The 19,511-nt window shown below is 38.1% G+C and overlaps 2 protein-coding genes across 2 annotated transcripts in view; one reads left to right on the top strand and one right to left on the bottom strand.

Annotated features, from left to right (window-relative positions):
* The window catches only part of LOC137993409 (superkiller complex protein 2-like), a 29,180-nt gene extending 11,252 nt beyond the window's left edge, over window positions 1–17,928 (bottom strand). Inside the window, exons 1-17 of the mRNA XM_068839246.1 lie at window positions 17,775–17,928; window positions 13,745–13,875; window positions 12,739–12,848; window positions 11,945–12,062; window positions 11,294–11,408; window positions 10,074–10,142; window positions 9,377–9,451; window positions 8,451–8,599; window positions 7,152–7,200; window positions 6,392–6,429; window positions 5,868–6,008; window positions 5,312–5,457; window positions 4,520–4,666; window positions 3,995–4,079; window positions 3,062–3,168; window positions 1,720–1,960; window positions 319–531 (exon numbers count right to left, since the gene is read on the bottom strand). Of these exons, the coding sequence (XP_068695347.1) occupies window positions 319–531; window positions 1,720–1,960; window positions 3,062–3,168; window positions 3,995–4,079; window positions 4,520–4,666; window positions 5,312–5,457; window positions 5,868–6,008; window positions 6,392–6,429; window positions 7,152–7,200; window positions 8,451–8,599; window positions 9,377–9,451; window positions 10,074–10,142; window positions 11,294–11,408; window positions 11,945–12,062; window positions 12,739–12,848; window positions 13,745–13,875; window positions 17,775–17,838 (1,998 nt within the window). The 5' untranslated portion in view covers window positions 17,839–17,928. The remainder of the gene's footprint in view (window positions 1–318; window positions 532–1,719; window positions 1,961–3,061; window positions 3,169–3,994; window positions 4,080–4,519; window positions 4,667–5,311; window positions 5,458–5,867; window positions 6,009–6,391; window positions 6,430–7,151; window positions 7,201–8,450; window positions 8,600–9,376; window positions 9,452–10,073; window positions 10,143–11,293; window positions 11,409–11,944; window positions 12,063–12,738; window positions 12,849–13,744; window positions 13,876–17,774) is intronic.
* Window positions 17,929–17,986: 58 nt separating this feature from the next.
* Window positions 17,987–19,511, top strand: part of LOC137993412 (uncharacterized) — a 6,873-nt gene continuing 5,348 nt past the window's right edge. Inside the window, exon 1 of the mRNA XM_068839249.1 lies at window positions 17,987–18,347. Within this exon, the coding sequence (XP_068695350.1) occupies window positions 18,132–18,347 (216 nt within the window). The 5' untranslated portion in view covers window positions 17,987–18,131. The remainder of the gene's footprint in view (window positions 18,348–19,511) is intronic.

Here is a 19,511-nt window from a genome sequence, read left to right as displayed (position 1 = left end):
TCCCAGCCATGTGTGAGAAAACCGTTTTCCGCTTCCTTCGTTCCTCAGCCAGCGGAAAACCACACTTTTTGAAGCCGTTTAAAAAACATCAGCAGCACGTGTTTAATCGGGTCTCAAAACACGAGGCGTAAATCAGTCCGCTACGCCTCGTGTTTTTAAACGCGATAAAACACTGCTGCTCGTTTTTTAAACATTACATCCAATCGAGACCTGACCCAAGCTATATATAACAATTTCGACAAAGGTAAGCATATACTTTGTGCTTTAGAAGCAATGAAATCTACATGATTGTTCCAACTCATATCGATCACACCTTACTTGAGGTAGATCTCTGTCACTTCCTTTAAGTCTTGCCACACATTTCTTAATAAAAACATGGATTAAACTCTTTTCCGTGGATGTGGTGAGGTCAAGATTTCCCAGTTGATCCGCGTTTTCGTCGCATCTCTTTCTTGAGAAGGTGAAAGCGACCACTGGTAGCTTTTCCTTCTTTCGCAGCATCTCAATCAAGGAAAGCCAGATATTACGTTCCTTTGTAAAAACAGAAAACACAGAATTAATGTTAACAAAGAGGCCGGCGAAAGTGTTGAGTTTTTTGGGGCCTTCTACAATAAATTGTAGTCTTTTTTTATAGTCTTTATTGCAACATAAATTTGTGTTTGTGTGAAATGTTACTTAGAAAAGCTGTATCAGTATTGCGTAGCCAGTATAAAGCGAATAAAACTTTGCCTGGGCAAAAATACTCTTTTAGTACTTTTTTATGTATGTAAGGAAAAATATGCTACGTATACTATACTTGAAGTAAAATTTCAGAGTCTACAATGAGGAGGCGATTTACAAAAAGTCCGAATATAGCCGAGGTATATAAAGAATACTTCATGAACTAAAAAAGCTTATTAAGCTGGATAAATAAGTGTTCTTTCGTTGTAGACTACTTTCTGAAATCAAAAGATCGAGATGAAATCTACTTTTGTCACAACTAAGAGATTTGTAGGTACAGAAGAAACAACAAAAACGCGAGAGCGACACACAGAAAACATGATACTAGAGAGTTCGCCGTCTGATGCCATTTGTTTTTCATGTATAATTTAAGGCCTGGCCAAACGCTCGCAACATTTCAACGCAGCATCTTGCAACATTGTTGGGCGCAACATGTTGCGTACGTTTGACCACCCTATCGCGATATGTTGCAACATGTTGGATAATGTTGGATCAAATTTGAAAAAGGTCAACTTTTTAGTGCAACATTTTGGATGTTGTATGATCATGCTCTCGTTTGGCCACGTTCACGCAACAATGTTGCACTAGGGCATGCGCGCTAGGTCCACTTGTTGCGCGCCAGGGGTATGGGGCACATAAACATCGACAAGTTGTGTTGAAAACGTTGAAAATGTTGCGTGCGTTTGGCCAGCCCATTCAACACATGTCGCAACATCATGCAACAATGTTGCATTATGTTGCGTTGAAATGTTGCGAGCGTTTGGCCAGGCCTTTTAAGGGGTTTGCGTGAACATCCGTTGCTACGTGACGATGTTGCCTGAAATGCAGGATAAACGAGAAAACGTTAAGAGACCGCAACAAAATGTTTCTGAGGGAGTGTAGCAGCATTTCTGGATGTCGCGATGATTTTTCCTTGGTTTGCTAAACGGGGTAAAACGTGGGAAACATTCGCAAGCTCAAATTTTACTCCGAGATAAATGTCTTGCTTTTCCAACTCACCTCTTTGATGTTGGTACCTTGGTGTGACTTGGGGCCATACGCGTCCTTGCTTTTTCCTTCCCGGGCTTTTTTCGCTGCTACAGCAGCCTCGTGACCGCGGGTCAGGAAATTACTATTGGCATCCACGATCATAAACAGTTCGTTACTCGTTTTATTGCTGTTGCCCGTGTAAAGGAAGTGCTCCAGGGGGACTGGGCGCTTCGGGGTGCTGATGACGTAGATTTTCTTTCTCTTGGTGCGGCTAAGAAAATTTGTATAGGTAATCACATGATTTCGAGTGCAATTTGGAATAAATAAGTAGGAGTTGACTTTTTCAAAGACGACCAAAATTCCAAATTTGAAAACCAAAGATTTGACTGGTTCTGACCAAACCTTATCGTTTATTAGGCAATCATAATCCAGAATTTCGATGTGTAACTACCCTGTGGCCGGTGAAAACATGATTTGTACAGACCGCAAACCCGCGAGTCGGTCGAATACGGACTGAAAAATGCATCTCATTAATGGACTTCAGGGACGCAGTCTTGGGTGTAGTGGTTGTAACAGTGAAGGGCAATTTGCAGGGCTTATAATGAACTTAGCGTGGATAAAGAAGAAAAGATCGATAGACAACTGTCTTTATATTGCTTCGCCTCCACGGCAATGGACACTTCTGCAACTTATCAACAAAAAGCCAACTTGTTTCCATCTCTAATGATATACATGAAAAGATTACTCGATTCTGATTGGCTAAGAGCAGTGCAGTTCAGGTGTAACACCAGTGCAAAATATGGCCCATATTTTCTAAATGCAGCTCATGAAATGCACTTTTGAGTCCGTTCAAGGACCGAATCGCCATGTTACTACGTACGGATCCGCGTCTTTCCGTTTCTACTCCAGGTAAAGGACCATAAGCTGAATGGGCCATTTCCGAGTTGCTGTTTGTCTCGGTTTCGAAGTGAGTCTTGGTGCTCAACTATTGTAAGGGATATGAGTTTGATTTGCATAAGAATACGCAACTAATTTCCATTTGAATGGTTGTGCACCAGGACTCGCTTTGAAACTGAGAGATGCAGCAACTCGGAAATGGGCTATTTACAGACTATCATGCTTTTTCCCGCACAGTTTTTGCTGTACACACCGCAAGTCTCGATTGTACTGGTTTGTGTATAATTGACATGAGTGCTTTACAGACGTTGCAGACGTCATGACAAGGCAGAAGTGATAGTCCCCCCGGGATTCAAACACCCGTCCCGCGGTTCCCGCACCAGTCGGTCGTCTATATTGAGGCAAATTAAACGGTCGAGTAAAATGCATCAAATCTCACTTCACACTAAGGTAGGAGATAACAAAAAACACTCACCCAATCCAGTCTGCGAATTCCAGGGTGTTTGGTACCGTGGCCGACAACAAAATAATTTTGACCTGAGCCGGTAGCATGATCAGCACCTCTTCCCAGACCACACCCCTCTATTCAAAGACCAAAAAAGCGAATTTTAAAGACCCTCCGTCTCGCTGGATACCATTACATACATACATACATACTTTATTCGTCCCAAATGGGCTTTTCAGAATAAAGAGATAATTAAAACTATGTACAAGTAGATTAATTAGCTAATTAACTAATAAATAAATAACATAGTCAAATCAGTTAATTATTAATAAGTAAATTAAATTAATGAAATAAAAATAACAAAGTTAAAGCAATTAAGTCACTAAAAAGTTTGAGATAAGGCTTCTCTTCAGGAAACGTTTAAAGTCCTTTAGAGTCGGTTTCAACTTAAGAGTAGAATCCAGTGAGTTCCACAGTTTAACTGTCCTGAAAGAGAACGTTCTTTGTCCTGCGGCAGTCCTATACAAAGGCATATTTAGCAGCTGGGAGTTCCTCGTTGTACGCTTGGTGATGGTAGCTCTTTGAATATATTTAGAAAATAAAGAGGCTGGTGTGCACCCTGACATACATTTAAAGGCCATTATTGCGTGGCGGTAATACAACTGCTGTCTTCACAGGTAGCCACTTTAAATCTTTAAGGATAGGGGAAATATGGTCGTATTTCCTTGAATTGCTGACGATACGGGCCGCGAAAGTTTTGTACTGCTTGGATCCTACTTAAGTTGTACTCGGAGGTGTTGCTCAAAACATTACAACAATAATATAGCTTGCTAAAGACTAAGGCATTAACTATGATGATGGTGATGATGACGATGGTTATGACGATCCTAATTACGATGATCATGTTGAAAGCCTCTTTCACAGATTAATGCAAACCCGGCTTTAAAATGTTTGCAATCCTACCTCTTCGTCATTTATATAATGGACTTCATCAAAAATCACCCACTCCACATCTCTTATTGTGTCAGAACCATTGTACAGCATGGAACTGTGGAAAAAAGACGACATTGAACTTATTTGATATCGTCAGTTGGAATTATAGTAGAAATGAATTGGTTACAGGAAAGACAATTTGAAGCGTCAGACAATAATAATAATAATAATAATAATCACTTTTTTTAAGTTCAAGATTATTTAGCCGAGCACACGTGCTCTCCTAATTGGGGAGACTACAAATTAACTGAAATCAGAACAAATCAAATCAAATGTTGGTTTTTGAGGAGAGGAGAAAACCAGAGTACCCGGGGAAAACCTCTTGGAGTAGAGTAGAGAACCAACAAACTCAACCCACTTTGGACGCCGGATCTGGGAATCGATCCCGCGCCATAATGGTGGAAGGACTCCACCACTGCTCCAGCCCCGCTTCCCCCTCGAAGAAAGTAGTGATCCATTTTAAGTTCTTTTAAAGGTCAACAGGAACTTACTCACCGCAGAATTTCTGTTGTCATGATAAGACAAGACGCCTCAGGTCTGATTTGAACATCACCAGTCAACAAACCAACATCTTCAAATGTGTCCTTAAATTCGCGAAACTTCTGATTAGATAGCGCTTTGATAGGGGAGGTGTACACAGTCCTGAGCATGACGGAAAGAAAAGGTCGAAAATCAAAAGAACGCTATTACGATTACAAACAGAAGAAGAAAATAATGTTCACTGCAAGATTGACAAGCTTTGTAAATACTGTTCCTTTTACAATGAATTGGATTTAAAGTGAAGAAGTTGTCTTCTCCCTGTGGTGATTCAGAAAAACTTGCAGAACAAGTGTGAACATTTGTAGGAACTGGATTGTATGAAAGTCTTCCCTGCAACTCCTGGAATTGATAGTTTGAAATGTGATTTTCGTTTGGTGTTTACTTCAGGTCCAACCTTATTTTTATCTCAAGAGGGGACCAAAATTATTCCTTGCAAGCTAAAAAAAAAACAACTGTCTCAAAGGTCCCATAATAGTGAAGTTTTTCAATGAGTGGTGAAAGTGCTGTCACAATTGGTTTGATTTTGCAATAAAAATTACACGACACGTTTTCACCCTATCAGAAGGAAAAGCAAAACCATGTGACCTGCTCGCATTCGTTATCCCCCTTGGCATCAGCTGTACACATTTGCTTTGCGCTGTGATTGGCTAATGTGATTTTCTGCGTCTGCTGGCCAATTTTGGTTCAGGCCTATGGCATTCAATCAAAAACAGCTCTAGCCCAAATCCCTAACCCGTAAAAGCTCACTTTGTCATGTGTTTGTTAGCCAAGGCAATGGCGTACTCGGCGACAACCGTCTTCCCAGCAGAGGTGTGAGCTGCAACGAATACACACTCGTTGTTTTCCAAACACAGAACAGCTTGTTTTTGAAATGTGTCCAGTTCAAACGGCCACTGCAAGTACAAAAAGATATGACGTAATCATAAATTTGATTATTCAAACAACCTCCAGGTGATCTAATGACGTAATTCGGAGGACTATGGAGAAAAGTTGAATTCGAAAATAAGGCCGCACGCGGTTGTGGGATACGGCGTTAAAATTTTTCCTGCCAGTCCTACGAATTACGTCACCAGATCACCTGGCTTAAGCAACAGCGCAAACATTCGTCCCTCTATTTTCTGTGCACAGCCGTAAAAGAATATACTTTTCACCAGTTCCTTCATATGACATTCAACCACATCTAATTTATTTCCCAGCGAAGCTTGATCTAAATAAATTATAATCACTAAACGGAATCTGCGGGAGCAATTTTTGAAAAGCTGTGACTCTCAAAACATACTCACAACAAGAAAAAAAAAATGACCTTGTGCGCCATATTAGGGACACGTTTGTGAAAATCCTTCACTGGTTCTGTCACATTTATTTTTACCGCCCACTGTTGTTTGACTGGTTTTTCAGTGACAGGAGCAGCTGAGGTAAATTTGTTCCCTGCTGAGGCTTGTTCCTACAAATAATTGAAAAGGGTTTTAATTCATTAAGGCATCAACGCCGTTAAGTACATCTTGTACCAAACAGTTGGTGAAACAAGATTAGTGTATTGACCTCAAACGTTTTTTTTTTTTTTACAAGTTGGTGCAATCTACTTTCTGAGCAAAAGATCATTGTAATTAAGCCTGAAAATCCAGGCTTGAACGGTCCCATTCATTTCATTGGTACAACCTTTTCATTACACAAAACCCACCTCCTATCACAAATCCCTTTCATGTACAAGCACTTTTTACTCATCATGAAAACTAACCTCTTCGCCTCAATACTTTTTTGTACCCATGCTAAGCCGTAATACCGTCTGGTTTGTTATCAAGTATTTGTTTGAATGATACACCATACCTTCACTAAAACATTTTCAAGACTATCTCCTGCATTCCCTTAAATGATAAACAAAAAATATACTACTGAAATACAACAACAGCATTTGAAAAACCATGAATGCATGGGGCAAAAACGTTCAAGGCGCAGCGATGGCACAATGGTGAGAGCAATGACATCTCCAACCAATGTGGCCCAGGTTCTATTCACAAACTCTGCGTTATATGTAGGTTGAGTTTGTTGGTCCTCTACTCTGCTCCGAGAGGTTTTTCTCCAGGCAAAACGGTTTTCCCCTCTCCTCAAAAACCAACCAATGATTTGATCTGATTTCTGTAGTGTACCTAATTACGTTAGTGCCGCACCGGTAAATACACTCCAAACTTAAATAAAGTTCATCATTATCATCATTATTACTATATTATTATTATTATAATCGTCATCATTATCAATGTCAAAATAAAACAATCTCGTTCCCAGGTCCTCTCTTCACTGCTTCAGGGGACCAAAAAACGTGAGGTCCTAGGAACAAGGTTGATGTTTCAATGCAGATATGGCATTTTCCCCAAATACTTGCATCATGATTGGACTGCATTAATGCAATAATACCACAAGGATGACATTACATTGATACATTGATACTACCCAGCTCTCACTGGGTTCCAGTAGTTCAATGAGCATCAGAACTAGCTATGCATGCAACTGTCAAAGGATCAACTTCTTTTGGAAAAGAAAGCACACATCAAAAAATTATAAAGTTACTATTAACTTGTTCATACAGTACCCTCAATGATATCTCCTTGTTCGACATTAGATTCTTCTTTTCCAGGAATCTGATAATAAAAGAACATGAAGGGGACAACTAATGCTTCATGATTCAGCGATAAATGAAGTCTTTCCAGTTGTGAAAACATTTAAGACTTGCACATGCATACACATGGAAAAAAGGGATACTGACTGAATATGAATCTGCACATGAATATCCTACCCAAGCCACAAGAAATGAATTTTCAAAGGGGTCTGAAATTTAAAGAAAACGACAAAACTTTTGAAACCACAAGACATGTTTCGACAGAAACTTCTGTCATCTTCAGTTGATTAATTAATGTACAAAGCGTTAAGTTGAATTTATAAGTCGGAAAAAGTGCTAATTATGCCAGTAACAACGGAATGTACATAAAACGTGACAATGTGAGAATTAAAAGGATAGTTTTAGATTTACGTGATGCAGTTGTTGATTAAGAGAAGGTTGTTCTCTTTTAATATGAAAAGCTTCTTTTATCTTGAGTTGAAAAGTTGTAGAGGCGTTCACGATCTAAAATAACAACTGCATCATGTAAATCTAAAACTATCCTTTAAATTCTCACATTGTCACGTTTTATGTACATTCCGTTGTTACTGGCATAATTAGCACTTTTTCCGACTTATAAATTCAACTTAACTCTTTGTACATTAATCAACTGAAGATGACAAAAGTTTCTGTCGAAACATGTCTTGTAATTTCAATAGTTTTGTCGTTTTCTTTAAATTTCTGACTTGCCTGCTGATATCAAGATCCTTTCAAAAGGGTCTGTTTTAAATCTTGGCAAAATAACACTCAAAATATTTAAATCTACACTAGTGCACTTGGTGCAGTTGTTCAGTTGCAGTTGTTCGAAGGATGGATAGCGCTATCCACTAAATAAATCACTATCCACTGGATAATTCAATTGGTTTCACTAGCGTTTATCCGCTGAATAGTGATTTATTCGGCGGATAGCGTTATTCACCTTTTGAATAACTGAGGCCTGGAAGGTAATACTGTGTATGTGTGTAACCACAATTATTTTTAAATAGTTTTAAGCAATAATAATAATTTAATAATAAAAAACTTTGACAAGTACTCCATGACTTTCTAAAGCAAACCTGCAATTTGTGGATTGGGCCTCAGATATTACTCCAAATTGCCAACATGTCAAAAAGTCCTTTTTTGACAGACCCACCACTTGCCAATCTAGACATTATTCACTCAGTGCTTTCAAAATACATGGTTTTATTGCCTAATGGAGTATCAGCTCACTAAGTTTATTCCAGTGTGTTTTACCTCATCTGCATCACTTTCATCAGACTCCAGTTCATCTTCTTCATCACTGTACTCCAGATCTTCAAGAGTTGTTCCAGCCATGATATCAGCCATAGCAAGAACTTGAGGTGTTGATGTACTTGTGGATAAATCTTTCTCTAAATGAATGACTGTGTGGATAAACATAGCACTGGTAATTGATTTTCTCTTGTTCTTCTGTTATTTTGTAAAAACAGCAGACTTTTGAAAACTACCATTAAGTGTTTTTATCTGGCCCCTAACTAAAGATATTAAAAATGTCTACTTTTAGCTGCACTCACGTTCAGCACACTACCTCGAATTTGGTCGATTCACATCGTTGTCAAGACGAGAATGGCAAAGAAAGGTGACAAAATGTGAAAGGTACATAATGGCCTAAAAGCTAAGAAGCTTTGCTTTTGTTCATTAAACCCATTATTTTGTGGCATCCTCATAGCATTCTCTTATCAGCTTTCTCAAGCTCCCTAATAAAAAGGGTTGTAAGCCAGGGCTTACATTTTACAGTGCTCATTTGGGGAGACTTGAAAGTCTAACCCTTTAACGATGTTGTTACCATGGCAACGACTTTCTCAGTTAGTCACTGAGTTATTTTAAGACCCAGACAGTAGGTCTGGCTGTGTCTTCTGCAAGTTAGTCAAACTCTCAACCAACTGAGACAACCAATCCGCCCAACAGATGTTGAAAACAAGAGTATGAAAGGACTAATAAAAGAAAATCTTGTGTTGTACAAGGTACAGGTAGGAGGAGCATGTGCCTTCATCACAATAATTGGGGATTAGGATAATTATTATTCTCTGATGGTGCATGAAATTCCAGATGTAATTTTAATGCCTGGTTGTAAGATGCTTATTCTGAAGCTAATGTTGGAGCCAAAAACTTGTTTTCAGAGTAGAGGCAATTTGTCCAACCTTCTTCTTCTTCTCCTTCTTTGACGTCATTAAAAAACACTCCTGTGGTAAAACCTGGTGGCATAGATAGAAGGTCTGCAAATAGAATTTATGACAAAGTGCAGAATTACAGACCTGCAATTGTGTAGACAGAGAGCAAAACCACACAGTGCAGCTAACTAATGTACCTGATGCAATAGTGGTAAGTAAGAGTATAGATTCTATTATGTGAACAGCTACTACATTACATAAGTGAAACATGAGAAAGTTTTGAGATAAAAATAGAGTTCAATTCCAGAGGATTGTTTTTTTTTTTTCACCAAAGTGTTGGCCAGGGGTAAAAAATGCTTTAAATTTAAAATATTTCAAACTAGGTTTCCTTGTATTCAAAATGCTGTCTTTAAATCCACTAACACAATATTATGAACATTATTGATAATCTCAGGAAAAATGGAAAGTAAAAACTAAACTAGTTAAAAGAACCAGCAGTTGTAGATGAATCCAAACACATTGAATTGTTCATCTGAAGGCGTGATATTTACTATCATGGAACTTCTCACCCTTTTGCAAGACATAATTAAAAACGTTGTCTTCAAAACAACCAAAACAAAGCATTTATTAATGATAATAATATTAAGTTACCAACATTTGAATTTTTTAATTAATACACAGCAAAAGAATGGGAGAGTTTGAAGGAGACAATTATAAGGAAACAGACCTTTTTCAAAATTCAATTCTCCATCTAAAACAAGGCCTGCTTTTGAAGTTTCCTGGGTCTCCATGCCACCTGAGTGCAAACAAAAACTCCCAAAATCAGGAATGTGCAGTAAAATCAAGAAGGGGCCTGATTGAAATGAGAAATGCCCAACTCTCCTGTTGTCAAGTCCTTGCAAATAATTTGTTTTAGTCCAAGAAGGAGACAAGAAGTGGAAATAATTGAATTTTCATCAAACCAAGTCTAGGGAAATGTGGTGGCTTTATTAGTGTAGCAAGGACAAGTACAGTCACTGTGGTGAAAGAAATACTTGCTTTAAATTCTCCAGTGTGTCCTGTTGTCTATTACCAGGCTTGGCATTGAGCTGGACACTCTCCCATAAAACCAACATTTGATGACATCTGCTATAATACCAGTTATTTAATCTGATCTGATTTTCAGTCTCCCAGACTACTTGTCCTTTGAAAACTTCGGCCCCTCTCACACACGAACCAAATTAGACCAGTAATAGAGCGGTTTTCAAATGAGTGTCGTAAAACCAAAACCAAAGTAATTACTTTGGCCAATCAAAAAGGACGGAGGCAAACCAGTAAACCAATCAACAATCGAAGTAATTACACGTAGCCGACACAAAGCGCGGGAAAATATGCATGCGCGAGCCACGATTGGTTTCGGTTTCACTTCTGATTGGTTGAAAAAATGGCGTGAGAAATTTAATCCAATCACTGACTGAAGTAATCATAAACCAAAGTTATTATCTAATTACTTTCGACACTCAATTGAAAATCACTCTATTGTCAGTCATTAAACAGAGTAAAATCTATACACCTGTACATTGCACTCTTAGCAGGCAAAAGGTTAATCAAGTAATAATTACATTTTGTACTAGTAACTGTACACATCAGTTTTTTGTTTTTACAAAATAAAGTAGGGAAGATTAATATCCATAATTTGTGGGCATGTTTATAATAGAACCGTTGTTGGATATGAAATGATTATACTGTGGCTGCCAACTCAGTGCTAAATGCCTAGTTGGCTATCTATTATCTCATATCGAATGTCCCCTTGTGGAATATTAATAATATTTATTTGTTAATGATATATAATTACATATCTTTCAGTGTCATAACTTTAAACCTTAAAAGCCCACATACATGTACATCTACATGTAACAAAATTAATTTTAGGTTGGGGTGGGATAAATCTGAAATAATATTTTTTACCTGGTAAAAAGGGATAATTGGTCGACTCTCCTCTCACAGAGGCAGATAGTGGTCCAGGCTGTCGCAAAAGGGACATAGAATTCTTGGCTGTAGAACCAGTATCTGTCAACATGACCTGAATACATTTTCAAAAATAAGCAATAAAACGGACCTCCTGCTCAAGATCAGTGATCCAGATCACTTTTAGAGGCACTTTTTACAGTACATTGTAGAAAGTACATAATAATTTGCATTTACAAATATGGAGTGCACTATTTGTCAAATCTCTTCCTTCCTTTGTTTTTTAGTCCTTTACATGTATGGTAACTGAGAATAATGGTTTTTCTATCCTTTCATTCTAACAATAAATTTTCATAATTGTATTTTATATCATCTCTTCACATAGTCATGTGTAGTGATTTATAGCATGAAGAACTTTGATTGGTGCTTTCAAGAGAAAGATAACCAAGGAATCTTCTTTAATTTGCAATGGACAATACCATAATGAAAAAGGGGCAAAAAGAAAAACCGCAGGCTGATCATCATAAAAAAAGGATCGGAAAGAAAAATAAAAGGATGGAAATTATTCTCTTTTGCTTTAGCCAGGCAAAGGATAGACTTCACTGAGGTAAACTCAGGGCAAAACGTTTGATAAACAAATTGGATACAAACCTCGTTATAACCAAGAAGCTCTCCAGTTGTAGGATTTCTCTCCACTTTCAATGTTGATGGAACTGGACAGACATCTGCAAAGAGTAAGCTCTCTGAATCTCTTTCACGAGGCCAGAACCTGAAACATAAACAAAAACAAAAACGTTGCAGAAAAAATCTATTGTGGTCCAAGATCAGGCTAGCCTGCGCTCGCAGACGTATTTCCGGTAGAAGCGACAACCGGAAATACGTCTGCGAGTGCAGGCTAAGATCAGGCAAGGTGTAAAATTAATCTTGCAAGTGGTCTTGACATGATACTGCTGTGTTTTAGGCACCAAAGAGGCTAAACAGTATCCCTGAGTAGACATGAAAAATAAATATTTTCAACCCCAACCATGCAGTTTCATGTAAGCTCTTCATTCTTTCATATCAGTTTCAAGTACAGTGTAATGTCAATGTAACTGTCTGGAATCTAAATCTGACCTGAGTTCAAATATCTCATGACAATTTAATTATTATTTCCCACAAAGGCTTCTTTACAAATTTGCTCTGAAACATGATTCCAATAACTGGAGTCATGTTGAGGAGCAATTAATAATAATAATTATTATTATTAATGACAACGCCCTTCATCTACACTAGTCTTCATCCTTTTACCTTCAGGAACCTTGCCAGTCTGTACTGTCTATTAAATAAATTAATACATATTACGGTCTTTTCCCATTTAGCTTGTGATGTTTCTGCAGTTATTTATTGTGTGCATGTTCATTTCTTTGAAATGCCACTTCATACAAACTGAAACAGTGTCACTTTACCTTTGAGTTTTATGAAAGTCATGAATGGGCAGTGATGTGGGATCCAGGAGATATTTCTCCAAATCACACTTCAAATCTGGAGCAAATAAAGGTGGCAGACCAGAGGGAAGCTATGGACAAGACGATGAAAAAAAAAATCACTTCCCATACAATAATATTAAACCTAAAAAAAAAAAGGAAGGACTGTTTTTTGAGAAAAATCCTTGATCAAAATTTATAAAAGGATTCCTTAAAATTTCCAGAGAGGGGGCCTACACTTTGAGGGGATAAACAATTAATTAAAGTAAAATAATAAGAATTATAAGTATAATTACAAAGGTGATTTAATTAATGAAAATTCTATACCATGATTGGTTGCACTTGATCATGAGGTGATTATTACACAATAATCACCTAAGCAGTCTTTTCAAAATGGCCACAAGCTGTTTTGTTGAGGGGACAGACAAAATAATTGTTTTATTTAAAGAAAATGCATATTTTTCAAATAATCACCTAATAGTATGTAATTATACTAAAACAATAATTATTATTCACCTCAGGCTCAGTGAATATCGGTGAATAAAAACCTTGACTTTGTCTCAGTTTTATTCAGCAATTATAATTCACTTTGCCTTGGGCGAATAATAAAATTATCATTCAATGAATTTTTTCCTTCCTTTTCATTGGCCGAGAGCCCACCACGTGACCTGTAAATACCTGTCTACAAATACTGTAAGTGTTTTGCTGCAAATAATAAATAATTTTATTCTGCTCATGCGTAATTGAAACCACGCTCTTGTGTGAAAATGACAGTTTGCTTTCCTGAGCTTTCAGAAGATTTAATTCAGTCATAACTCAGTCATCGAATGTTAAAATAATTATTGAACTCGTTTATCGCAAAATATCATGATTTGTCAGTGTCTTGCAGATCACAATATTTTGCTCAACCTCGTCCAATAATTGTTAAATAACATGATTACTTTTTAGTGAATACATATTTTCTTGGAAAACCATAAGATAAACTCACTGTTGTAAGAGGCTTCAGCTCTTTCTTTGATGTTTTGTTGATTGATTGTGGGATGACCTCGATTGTTCCAGTGCAGCCAATTTCCAGAAGATCAAATTCATACTCCAGTGGATCACATTCATCATTGGCTTCTGTGAAATAAATAAAATTACTTCACCTTTGAATGGATCAATTTAGGGCAATGTCACAGCTCTTCTAAATTTGAATGTGAGTTAAATTAAACAAAACAATAATCAACATAAAAATAAAATCAACAAAATCTGTTTATGTATAAAATGATAACCAGCTTTTGAGTTGCTCAACTACCCATCAATTTGACAAAAGAACGCATTGGGCAGATATCCATTTAAAAGCGCCGCGCCCTATTATTCTTTTCCAAATGTTCTAAACACTGACACAAAAGAAACTGTCTTTTGTTTTGACAAATACCACAAAAAGGCTCAAGTTGGCAGATTCACCACAAAAGGTGACCTGTAGACATGTAAATGAGAGTGCAAATTCTTCATTTTATAGTTGTTACATCTCTCAAAGTCTCACAAAATTCTGCCCTCCAAGCTTCTGACTGTATCACAGTCTTCATCACTATTTTTTTCATGTCACTTTATATATATTTAGTCATACGAAAACAGTTGGCACATAGTTTATAGCCCCGAAATCTATTTTAAGATTGACAGTACTGATCCATCTGATCTGAATGTCCTTGGTCCCCTGGGCAAGGATTTTGGCCCCCTCCCAGTCAACCTCATTTTTAGCCTTGGCCTGGTGTCAGAGCTCTCAAGTCTCACACATTGAGCAGGAGTCTCATGCATTTCAATGCAATTTCACGTTCTCACACTTACACAAGTATTTCTCATGCATTGGACAGGTACTCTTCTGGTAGGTAACTCTGCCTTTATTAGTTTAAAGCTTTCAGAAATTATGTTCCCTCACTGGCACAGAACTTCGGCCAATATCCAATCTGTTTGTGTGCGACCAATTTTCTTTGTTTCTTCAGAACTTTCACCCGTTAATATATGAAGTATAGGTCAATATGTTAGCTCAGGCTGACCATAATATCATGGGCTCTCTCAGCAAGCAGCACGAAAAACCAAAATGGCAGACTCGACGGTGCATTGTTAGCAATTTGAGACATTCAAATTTAAAAAAATTTCTCGGGAGCATTCCCCTGGACTCCCCTAGAATTTTTTCATGCCTCTGGCACAAGAAACACAGGACAATTGTGCCTTTGGCACAATCTCCAGCAAGCATCTCACTCTTTGGAAACTTTAAGACTTGAGAGCTCTGTGGTGTTCCAATATAGACAGTGGATATTGTTTGCTTCTGATGTTCACCCAACTTCTCCTCCAGAGCCCTTGCTATCTCTCTAATGTTATGTTTGCCATGGCTAGGTGACTAGTGGCTCAGCGATGGGCAAAAAAAAAGGACAACTGAAAAATAACAATCCTAGACAGGATTCAAACTTACGGCCATCTTTAATAACACCAGTAGTTCCCTATCCTGCCCACTGGCACATTACACCATCAACGTGACATTTGAACAGATTACTTTCCATAAATGTTTTACATAATTTTGTACTCCAGTCCTATTGGTCTTTACCTTTAGATTGTACCTACTGGTATTGTATTTAAGGATTTATGCACCAGTCAAAGTAAACCCTGACCCCTACCCCGTCCTCCTCACCCAAGGATATGTGGAGTTTTGGTATGGATTTAGAACCTTTTTAGCAGCTATCTTTGTCCCCAGTAGATAGGGCATATTAAGCTTACTTTGGCATCTCTCACCCAGGAATGTGGGGCTTTAGTCAAGGGTTCACCAAGCAAAAAAAACAAGATCGTGACCAGTCTTGGTTGCAACAGTTTCTGGGAAATATCCAGCATGGCAGCTGTTTTATGTGCAACAATTTCTGGGTAATTTGTGTGGCTTCAAGCATGACAGGGTATGTAAAGAATCCATTTTAATCTTATTCATCTTATTCAAATGAATATACACCATTAATTTCTAGTAAATTCTCTTATTTATGGTATGTATGAATATCTTGGACTATCTCAAGACAGTGTCCTGTGGGATATTTTAGGGTACCTCGATTGACAGATCAACCGATGTATTGGTTGGTATGTCAGCTGAGACTCGATCAACACTCGACCAACACTCGACCGACTATCAACCCTTAGTCAACTGAAAAATAGGTCAGGCTTCCATTGATGTCAGTCGATGTATCGACCATGATAATATTGGTAGCTTATCGGTCAAGTACCGGTTGCATATTGGCCAAATGTTGGTCCTGTATCAGTCAATAGTTGAGTGAGAGTCAGCCAATAAAGACTCTTCAACATTAATCAATGAACAACAACCAACAGATTACAGATATATTGTATTAGTCGGCTAACAACAAAAAGTCGATTAAGCATCTGAAATAATTATGACAGTGAAAAGTTGGGTGGGTGGATTGATTCAATGGTCTCGGTAGATCAGTGGTCGGCTCTTATTCTACAAAAAAAAGTTAGGTGACACAGGCTAAGACCAACCCAGAATGACCAATAAGTCATGTATATGCACAGCCATTTCACCTGGTCAATTAGCAGCCATGGAGAACTGTTTCGGCCTTGCTGGGCCTCATCAGCATGACGTAGCTAACATAACAGGCGGATGTTTTAGGCACCCCTTTAACTGGCAGCTCCACATACAAGACATGTGGTAAGCTGGGTTGGGAACTGCAAAACTGTTCTCCCATGGCAAGCGTGTGGTAAGGTGGATCACATTAAGAGATTGATGTGTCACAAAATATATTTAAGTTCAAAAACAAAAAAGCAAGGTGACACACCCTAACACCAACCCAGTGTGGCCAACACATCACGCATGCGCACAACCATTTCACAAGGTCAATTTACATGTAGAGGCTGGTACGCAGGCTAGGTCAATTGGCAACCATGGACAGCTGTTTCGGCTTTGCTGGGCCTCATTCTACAGCCCATCAACATAGCGGTCATGTGTCAGTCGAGTGTCGCTTGAGTTAAGACTGACGTATCCACCGATACATCAGTCGACATGTGGATCGAATTCCAGCTAATGGATCTGTCGACTAACAATAGGAAGGTGATCAATCGTCGAGAAATATGACAATTAAATGTCGGTACATGTAATGTATCGGTAAATTTCAATGACTGACAGTCGAGGGTCTCTATCGGTAGACTAGCGGTCGGCTCTTGGTCCATAGTTAGTCGACATGTTAGTCGACTAGAATAGTTGGTAGAACATCAATGGTGTCTTGACCAACAGATAGACTGATATATCGGTCGATAAGATAGATGATCCCATAAACTAAGGTATCCAATCAATTAAAATGAATGGAAAACCCAGTTTGCATTGTCGATGCAAAAAAATCTTCAATAATTCTTTTTATTTATTTCTTTGATCGTGAGCGGGCGGTATCCTGAGAATCCTGCAATCTAATTGGTTCCGGGAGCGGGCAGTATTTTCCTATCTCCTGACCACGGTCATGGTAACCAACTACGCTACAGTTTTTCCCAATACAGACCTCCCGGCCGGTGAATAACATATATGTATTTTACAGATGATAAAGAAATAAGTATACACTCCTTTGATATAGTAACTGTAAATGATTGCAATATTGTAATAATTATTATTCACTTATTTGACTACAAATGTCATAATTAAACCAACAATCATCCGTTTTTCTCACATTTTCACCCAAATTCTGTCCTGCATAGTGGGGCATTTTTCAGCTTTTGTACCCCATCCAAAACTCATCCCCACCTATATCCCAGGGTGGGGTCGGGGTTTACTTTGACTGCTACATTTAGTAGTGTTTTGACATTTTGCAGTTTGACGTTTTTTCTAAAAACCGTCATGCCGTTTTTTAAATTGATGAAAAACTGACGGTTCAGAAAATCTTGGAGTCAAGTTGGGAGAATTTGCATCAGTTATGAATGGGACTTTACTCCCGGTTAACAACTTCCCGTGAAATGATCACTGCTTTATTGCATTCAATGCCCAGATCGCAAACACTCACCTTTCTCCTTCATGCCGTTTCCCTCCTTATTGTCGAAGTAATCCGGAATTAAGTTCCTACTCATTTCCACCAATTTATTTTATCTTCGGTGTATAATCCATATGTACCTAACTTCCATCCGCCATCTTGACCGGGATCCAAGTGAGAAACTGGTGTACTACTCTCCTCAGTGCTTCTCTGACCAACAAACAAGCCAGGCACCAGACTTTTTCGCGTTATTTGTTTAGAAAACATTGCCGCAGGGGAGCGTTTTGACGATAGAGGCTTACGGTTTTTTGAAAGCACGCTATCGTTCTGGGTTTCTTTCCACGCTCTCTTTATCAACAAGGATAACGTGAGATAACGACTGAGAAATCAATGGCTGCAGTGAAAGACGATGAATTTGATTTGGATTTTTTAGACGCGGATATTATTGATGAAGATGAAACCGACGCTGTTTCCACTCGAGTTATCCAACTTGAGAGGGATTCGGAAATCCCAACGCGGTATTTGATTCGAAAGATATTTTCTCCGCATTTAGAACCTCCGTATCACTACCACCCTGCCACAGAAGCGTCCCAAAGAAGGAAGAAGGTAAAAGTTAGCTTTGGATGTTGGTTATTTGCATGACAAAGGCCAAGTCTTTCTGTACTTTGATTGAACATTCATGCCCCCAGAGATTCAATTTGTACTTGTCACCGCTGAGGGATAAGCGTTGCTTGTGTTTGGCAGACAATGAGATTAAAGGGGTTTTTTTTGTAAGTAGTACAGAGACTTTATTGGAAGACGCACAAACGCTGCTTGAAGGCAATTTGATACTGGCATGGATTGATGTTAAATGCAGTTTTTGAAAATTAAGCTTTAATGCTGAAATTTTAAGGGGCGTTTTTTTGCTCTAATCTCAGTGTTTCTTTTATCGTCAAATTAAGTTCAACCTGTTTTTGTTGAAAATATTAATTTTACGGTGTGTTTTCAACGAGATATTTCCGGCTGTGATGCAAACCAAACCCAACGCTTTTCTAAGCTGAACAAACGGGATAGCTGAAAGTTTGTCTCAGTTGGGGTTAATCCACTACTTCTGGCCTTCCTGTTAAGGAAATTAATGTCTAAAAAACCCTCTCTTGCGGTGAAAATTTGACGCGTTTGTCGGTTTTTATCCTAAATTGATCTCTTTTCAGTCAATTTACGTCTTAATGCTGCTCTGTAATTGGCAGATATAATTTGTTAATGGACGTATTTGCAGTTCGTAATGATTGGTATTGTTTTATCAAATTTCTTTGACATGACATCCGGAAGAAATTGTATGGTATTTGGACATGCCGTGATTTTTATTCATTTTTAATGTAAAAGGTCAATTATGCACAGAATTTTTTTTAAAGGGCGTCCCTTTGTTTTTTCTTTTTGTTTTTTCGTGAAGGAAGAGAATAAATTTGTTCCATGGTTGTCTTTCACAGCAAATTCGTGAAATGAAATTAGTCCAATTAAAAGATCTTTTGTAGGTCTGTGTTCAATTTTGTAGAAACTGCTAATTTGGTTATTTGTCAAGTTTGGATGCATCATTATCACAGTAATTTTCACACACTATTTTTAACATGGATATCAAGGTGTCCAGAGTAAGCTGTCAAAACAGGAAAGAAAGAAATTTCTAAGGAAAATGGAAAAGATTGTCTCAGGAATATACAGAGTTTGATACATTTTATAGGAAAAATGAAGAAAATCATGTAAAGCCAGTTTAAAAAAATTGGATTCGCTTTAAAG

This window comes from Montipora foliosa, chromosome 2 (assembly GCF_036669935.1).
Source record: "Montipora foliosa isolate CH-2021 chromosome 2, ASM3666993v2, whole genome shotgun sequence".
In the NCBI taxonomy this organism is placed as follows: domain Eukaryota; kingdom Metazoa; phylum Cnidaria; class Anthozoa; order Scleractinia; family Acroporidae; genus Montipora; species Montipora foliosa.
This window is presented reverse-complemented; position numbering and strand designations above follow the sequence as displayed.